This window comes from Populus alba, chromosome 6 (assembly GCF_005239225.2).
Source record: "Populus alba chromosome 6, ASM523922v2, whole genome shotgun sequence".
NCBI lineage: Eukaryota > Viridiplantae > Streptophyta > Magnoliopsida > Malpighiales > Salicaceae > Populus > Populus alba.
The window spans coordinates 7,004,951-7,012,612 of record NC_133289.1 but is presented as its reverse complement, the minus strand read 5'-3'; the positions used below and the strand labels follow the sequence as shown (position 1 = coordinate 7,012,612).

The window sequence follows — 7,662 nt, the reverse complement described above, 5'->3', positions numbered from 1 at the left end:
TTAATATATGGAGGCATGCAGTTGAAAGAAGTTTCTTAGAGACCGAGAGGGATTGTTCATTTCTTTTCCTTTTCTATTGTTTTGAGGATCTTTAGGTCAAGAATTCTCTTTTGCTTATTTTACCCGGTTGCGCTATACCGCCCATATTCTGTCCGGCTTTCCCCGGACATCTTCACAGATTTGTCGGCAACTTAAATTGTCAAATTCCGAGCTGCTTCGACAAATAGCAGCTCGATCGGGTTAATGTGCAGGGCCGGACAATAATTTGATATTCCTTTAATTATATGCCTTGCAAGTATATAGTGTTTTTTATTATTATTTCTCATAGGAAAATCAAAGAATAATATTTTTAAAATTTGTGTCTTTTTTTTAAAAATATTTCAAAAAATACATTAAAATAATCTAAAAATTAAAGACACGACTAATAATAGCAGTGTAAAACTGAAATGATTTCAGTTAAGTGCACAGAGTCAATAGAGAGCAAATCAAGGCGGATCGTATATGTAACAACGTACGAAGAGATCGGTATATCAGACTTTCATGCACGCAGCAATGAAGCGCGTGCCATCTAGTACTGAACACTAGGACCGAGCGCCACTTTCAGGTCCACATACTGACAAAACAGTACTTTGTCACCTAGTTAGTCGTGACACTAACACGCGCTTTCTCTGGGCGTTGAATTGAGAATCTGTCAAGACATTTCCATTCCAATTCCAAACACTAAATTCTTGACCTCCAACCCAATAAGGTTTTTAATTAGAAGATTGTAACATTACACTCAAAGCATTTTTGTTTTCATATTTTAAAAATATTTTGTTGAGAAATTTTATTTTTTTATTTTAAATTAATTTTTTTGATATTTTATATCTGGTACCAAAAATAAATTTTCCAAGTTATGTCATCTTCAATTCCTTCCTTTTTTGCAACCAACAACCAACAAAAACACTCAACTCTTTATCGTCTTTAAAACACTAGAATTTTCTAACGAGGGGCCCAAACCAAAACTCAAGTTAAAGGTTCTCTGCCCTTTTTAATTTTCTGTCAAACTTATTTCAATTTAAAATCTTTATCTCATCTTTAGAGCTCAAATTTGACACCAAAAAATTAACTAGGAAATCTCTATTTACTTGCGAAATAAAAGATTATTGGATCGAGGGCAATTTTTCATTCAAAATTGGCATATTGACAATATTAGAATTAAGGGTTTTATAGGGATTTAAAAAACAAGAAGAAAGGAAAAATACAGAGACATATACGAAAAGAGATAGCTTTTATTAAAGTTAGGGTTTCTCTTACCATTGCTTCTCTTCTTTTTCTACTTTCAATCCGAGTTAAGCGTCTTAAAGAGATAAAGAGAACGGATCGAGAGAATTGTGGTAAAATGCATAGTTGTCGATCACATGTGGTGTTATATATTTATGTGGGGATATATATTTTCATTTCTTTTTTTAATTTTCACCAATAGAACTACAAACTCTGTTTAATGAGAATGTAAAATGTAATATTAATACTAAAAATACTTTAATAAGTAAGAAAAATGAAAAAAAAAATACTACCACCTCAAGTGAATAAAAATGCATGGAAACAGGAAAAGAGAGTTGGAAATCACTAAACTCTAGGCGGATCTCATATGGTTAGTTATATTTATTCACAACACAAAAAGGGAAAGAGCTTGACATGTTAATAATCAACATCCATCGACAAATATAGTAATGAAAGAAATTGGTGATCTAAATAAGAACACTAAATGGCATGGGGGGGCGTTAAAGCAGTCTAAAATATTCCTTCAAAGCTGAAGACGCAGCTCAAATGAAGCTACCTGTGGCTGTGCTTTGTACGTAAGAAGGGATATTTGACCATGTGATTGCTCAATCATGTTTTCAACCATCTCAAAAACATGAAAAAACGCGCCTTTGTTCCTTAATTCAAAGCGCAAATATTCTCTGTAACTTGAGCCCTAAGAAAAAATAAAAGTGTTCCCTGCAACCAATTCATTCCTTGATCTTTTTAGTTTTGATTTTTGACTTGCTGTTTGTTTTCTGGATATAGATGTGTTTTTAAAATCATGTTTTATTTTATTTAACGTGTAAATATCTTTTATCGTTAAAAAAAAAAAAAAAACCCTATGTAACTTGTATATGATCAGTAGCTAAGTACGTATGCATCATTACTAAATGCACTTCTACTCTCACTTCTACTCTATTTTAATATGCCCAATCATGAAATGCTTTTATACAGGAATATAGCAGTCTCCAATTTCTACGTACGCGTTACGTTGGAGGTCGAATTAATTTTTTTAACATGAACAAAATATTTAAGCATTGCTAAAAAAAATTTGTAGTAGAAAAAAATTAAAACTATGTAGGGATTAACACGACTCGGTCAATTCAATGGGTTTCAAAAGAAATCTCGGATGACATATATAGAAACTTAGTTTGACTCAAAAAAAAAAATTATCAATTTAAATTATCAATCAATCCAATGCTAGAATATAAAATTGAAAAAATCAATTGAAAAAAAAAACACAAAAAAATAACTCAAGTTAACCCGGGTTACCCATCAAACTCATGACTTGAGTTATGAGATAGGGGATAACCTTATAGAAAACAAACCAAATAAATCACAAAGTCTAATTCTCAATCAATCTAATATTGAAGAATGAAATTAAGAGGAAAAGGTCAATTAGAAAAAGAAAAAAAAAACACTTGAGTTAACCTACCAAACACATGATTCAAGTTAATTATGAAGATTATAATAACTCTATAAAAAAAAATTTTAAAATTATAAAGTTCAATCTCCAATAAACCTAATGTTGAAAGATATAATTAAAATTAAAAAAAAAAGATATAGTGAAAAAAAAAAAAAAAAACATTACTCTATGAATAGTGTTTTGTGAGGAGTAAAATGAAATCTTCTCTTTTAATTTTGTATTAATATATATTAAATGAATTTGAGTTGGTTTGAGAACAACTAGGTTGTAATAAATAGACGTGAGCAGTATTTTTTAATTAGTTTAGCATAACATTATAAATTAGATATTCAAAGAAATTCCAGTGTTTATACATATTGAAACTGTAAGTATGCATTTTTTTATGTCATGGCAAACTTAAAAATAATATAGAATATATAAAGATTATAGCATGTATAATAATTATATATCTAAAGAAACATAAAAGATTAAAAACAATCCAACTATGCATATTCATGTATTAGAATAAACAAAATCAAATAAAAATAATTATGTGTTGAAGCTCTTAAAAATTAATAAAGCTTTGTCAATTGATAAGGATAAATAATTTATCTTTAAAATTTTATTACTCCTCACTTTGTGTGAATGTTTGCAATAAATCTCTAAAAATTTGATAAACATCATCTTGTTTAAATACATTTCTAAACAAAGTTCACAAACCAAAAATAATATAGATCAAGTATCTCTCAACAAAGAACCTAAACTCTAGATTAGGGAGGGAAACGAAAGCATAAAATAATGTTAAAAAGAGAAGAAAACATTGAATATATGAGGCAAGAAAAAATATATAAAATCATACTCGTGCCCGAGCTGAACACACGCATTTGGACTAAACCAATACTATTTTACGAAGATTTATTTATAACTTTTTAACTTCCCACCAGATAAACTATAAGACAATATTTTATTTTTATTTTTTTAATTTGGGATAGAAGGCTTTAAATTTCACGGCAAACATGTCAATCAAGGATTTTTAAGATTGGTTTCTCATTTATAATTTATTTTGTATTTCATGTTATAAAACTCGTGTAGAAGAATTATTTTTGATAAAGTTTGTAACTCTAAAAGTAATTACTAGGACCTACTTTAAATTTTGCCTCAAATATGCTGATTAAGTAAGTTTTATTGAAACAAATTATATCCAATAGTTATCGCGAGTCCATCTTTCAACCTTTCAAATGAAGGCATCGAAAGAAACCGCAAGTAAATTTAAAAATAACACTCTATTAGTATCTAATGCGACCCATTTTCAAAAAAAGACGAAAGCAGATCAGGTTTGAGCATAATCAAAGGTGGCTTTTTTCAAGATCTTTTAAAGCACATCTTTTAATTTGATATATACCATGACAGTTAAAATTGCTTGAAAATATACACAGTTAAGAGCCATCGCGTCAATATTGGCTTTGTGGAAAATCGGACAAGCTAGCTCGTGTTTTTCTTTTAAGTGAACCAGCTTGATTTCTACTGCTCTCTCCACTTGAATATTTACCATATATACTGAATACAAAATCTGTGAATGGTTCAAAAATAAGTCTGCCACGCTTCGAGAGAAACATAATTCTTGAATATCAACATGTAAGAGCATCTCATAAGCTAGCACACAGCTGAATTAATTCCTATATTATGCACCACATTTTTTGGACTAGCCAGCAAGAGAATGGCTAATAACCAGAAGAAAGTTCAAAAGATGCAAGACAAATACACCAAAAAAAGGAAAAAAAAGGAAAGAGGCCATGAACTCAGAATCTCTATTTAGACCTAATTAAATCATGTCTGAACTCGAACACGAACTGAATTGGCCTTCTGAGCTCCACTAGAGATCGTTCCCAACATACAATTAATAAAGTTTTTGTTTTTACTGGAATTGCTAAAAAGATAATCTGGTACAATCTCCATCGATTCATACACTCTGCTGGGTTTAAACATGGTAATACATTAATGTCTTCATAGTACATTAGGCGGGGGGAGTAATTAAATTAGACCAAAACCAAAGAGAATTATAAGTCCTACCATTCTAGGGTTTCTCTACTTAAACTCTAATTGCAAAGTCCTTGAATCATATTCCAGCTAATCATGATTATAGATCGTACCAAGAGGAGGCAAGTACTATATCCCACTTGCTTTAGTTTTCTTTAGCTGAAGAGCGCTACCTCCACAGACCCCAATGACAAAAAAAACAAAACCAAAAAAAAAAAACCTGGAGCTTCACCACACAAACCATAGACAGAATCTATAAAGGATTGCTAGTGGAAGAAGAACTAAAACTAGAAAGATCTGTCCATGAAGTACCACTCCGGGTACTGATCATTCCCTGGAATTCCCAAGAACTGCCTTGACATATTCAACTCCTGATTGTCTTCCATTTTCACAGAAGTTAACGGGGTAGCTGTAGAACTTGATATCTTTGGCCTTATATGATCAGCTCCACCACCATAACCAGATGGTTCAGCACCACCTTCAAATGGGTATAACCCAGAAGCAGAAGAATCCAATCCTCCCAAGAAGGGTAATTGTTGTCCTTGCTGCATCCTCCACTGGTCAAAACCGCCCATTGACAAAAGAGAACCTCCAGCACCACCATTACCACCAAGACCAGCACTAGCTAAAGCACTACCCATTTGAAAATTCAGGTCACTTGCTCCTCCAACAAGAGTTTTTGAAAGCGCACCATAATTTAAACCAATATTACCAGAAGCAAATTCAGTATGATGGTGAAGTGGAGCCATGAACCGCATGGGCGGAACCTGTGGTCCAAGACCAAATGTATCACTGGTCCCGCTGTTAGAAGAGACGGTGCTCGAGGAACAGGAACCGGTTTGACGGTAACCACTTATAGGAGATTTCGAGCTGTTTTCCTTGCTTCTCTTGTTCCTCCTGCAGCCTCCTCCAACAGGGACACTCCTTAAGGCACCTCCTCTAGTCCAGTACCTTCTACAGGTTTTGCAAAAGTGGCGAGGCTGGGTGAGACTGTAGTTATTGAAGTAGCAAAACTTGGTGTTGGTTGATTCACATCTTGGACATTTTAATGCTGTCTCCGGCAGAGGTATGTTTGCCATCCGTGCTCGATCTGCCATAGAACCGGGACGGATGGATCCTGCACCTCCACTTCCATGAGGTTGTGGGGGTGGGGGTGGTGGGGGTGGAAGAAGCTGGGTAGCCGTACTGCTACTTACTCCAGTTTGGTGATTCGGTTGCTGCAAAATAGAGAAAAGGAAAATATCTAGTATATTCAAAACATGATATAAGGGGAGGAAAAAAAAGGGGGGAGGGGGAGGAAAGTAGCCGGAATGTTTTTTATCTTTTGAATTTTGGCTTTCTAGGATAAGAAACCTGAAGAACCAAAAATTGAATAAACACTTACTTGCTGCCAGTTGGCTGGATCAAGATATGCTGGAATGGAAGAAAAATCCATGGTTCCTATATGAGCTTTCTCCTTTTGTAAAGGTTGATGGGGTGATTTTTTGTTAGATAATACTAGTGGAGAATCACATCAATAAGAGGAAGTTCTTTGCAGAGAGAAGCTACAGGGAAAGAAATGAGAGAGAGAGAGAGAGGGAGAGATGGTGAAGAAGGAATGAAGACCAGGAATAAAGGAGAGGACTTTATATAGCTATTTATATCATAACTTAGTGCTTGTTTGTTCTAGCTTGATACCTTTTTGTTTTTTATTGCGTTTTAGGGTTCATAGAATAGAAGGCGATGTTTCTTAATCTATAAGATTCTTTGTGGCTCTGTGCCAGGAAAAAAGAGATTAGTGGCCTCTCCTCTTGCATGGAAGAATTAATTAAGGTTTATCTGTATGATTACTTGTTTTGTACAAGACCATTGCTTAGTGTGTGTGCTTGTGGCAGTTTGGTCTACATGGATTAGTGTCTACTTAGCTAGCTTCATTAACATGATTAAGTAAAAGATAAAAAGAAATGTCAATTAAAGAAGGAAAAGGGACTTCTCGGTGCCGTGGTGACATCGTCACTAATCAGTATTATGTGACCCGACTGTATGAACCTTTTCACCGGTCTGGTCTGTTTTCTTCCCCACTCTTGCTTTATTTTGCATGGGAATTTTAACATCATCGCTACTTCCACTGTCTCTTTGACCGCGTGGGTTGTACTCTCTAATGGGGCTTTAAGGACGTTGGTGAAACTCATCTGCTGTGTTCTCACATCAACATATTTCATAGATGATAAAGATTGGAGATGCCAAACTCGCTTAAATAACTAACCATGACTTCAACATTCGAATCTCTTTGTTCCTGTGATTAGTGGAAGGGAGAGAATTAGCTTTAAAAAAAGGAAGAAATTGTTGTTAGCTATAATCTTCTTGTTGCTGTTGGCATGTACTCTTTTCAATAATAAATACGTACATGTGTACTATACATGGATGTAGATAATTAATCCTATCTAAACGTAATGAGCTTTGTATAATGGATTCTAATATAATAATACAACAGATAATTAGGTTTAGAATTATATTTGATCATATTGCTTTAATACTCCTTCAAAAGTTGAATAGAGAAGCCAAATCCAACTTGGATAGTAGAAATGGAAACCAAGATTACGAGAAAGGTTTAATAAGCACATTAAAAATCCAGCTTGGTTCATAAAAATGAAAATCGAGATGATGAGAGAGATTTAATAAATACATCAGCAATCCAATCATCAAAATAAATAAATTGAACTTGAAGTTCCTTTTGAGCAATCATGGCATGGACAAAGTAAAAAATCAATCTCAATATATATCATGGAAGTATGGAAAACTAGATTGGAAGACAAATAATCAAGTGACTTCTAAGTAATCAAATCATGAAAAAATGAGAAGTTATTTTAAAAATACCAAGTTCATGAAGAAGAGATCTAACCCATTTAAGTCCAATAATAGCATTATCAATAGTTTTATATTCAACCTCTATAGAA

General features: G+C 33.3%; 1 protein-coding gene across 1 annotated transcript; it reads right to left on the bottom strand.

Moving 5' to 3' along the window:
- Nucleotides 1–4,586: 4,586 nt before the first annotated feature.
- On the bottom strand, nt 4,587–6,323 carry LOC118053367 (dof zinc finger protein DOF5.1). The gene is made up of 2 exons (XM_035064597.2): nt 6,111–6,323; nt 4,587–5,943 (listed from the first exon to the last, which is right to left on the bottom strand). Exons 1-2 carry the CDS (start codon nt 6,159–6,161, stop codon nt 5,014–5,016), a joined length of 981 nt encoding a protein of 326 aa, XP_034920488.1. The 5' UTR covers nt 6,162–6,323; the 3' UTR covers nt 4,587–5,013.
- Between the last annotated feature and the right edge of the window lie 1,339 nt (nt 6,324–7,662).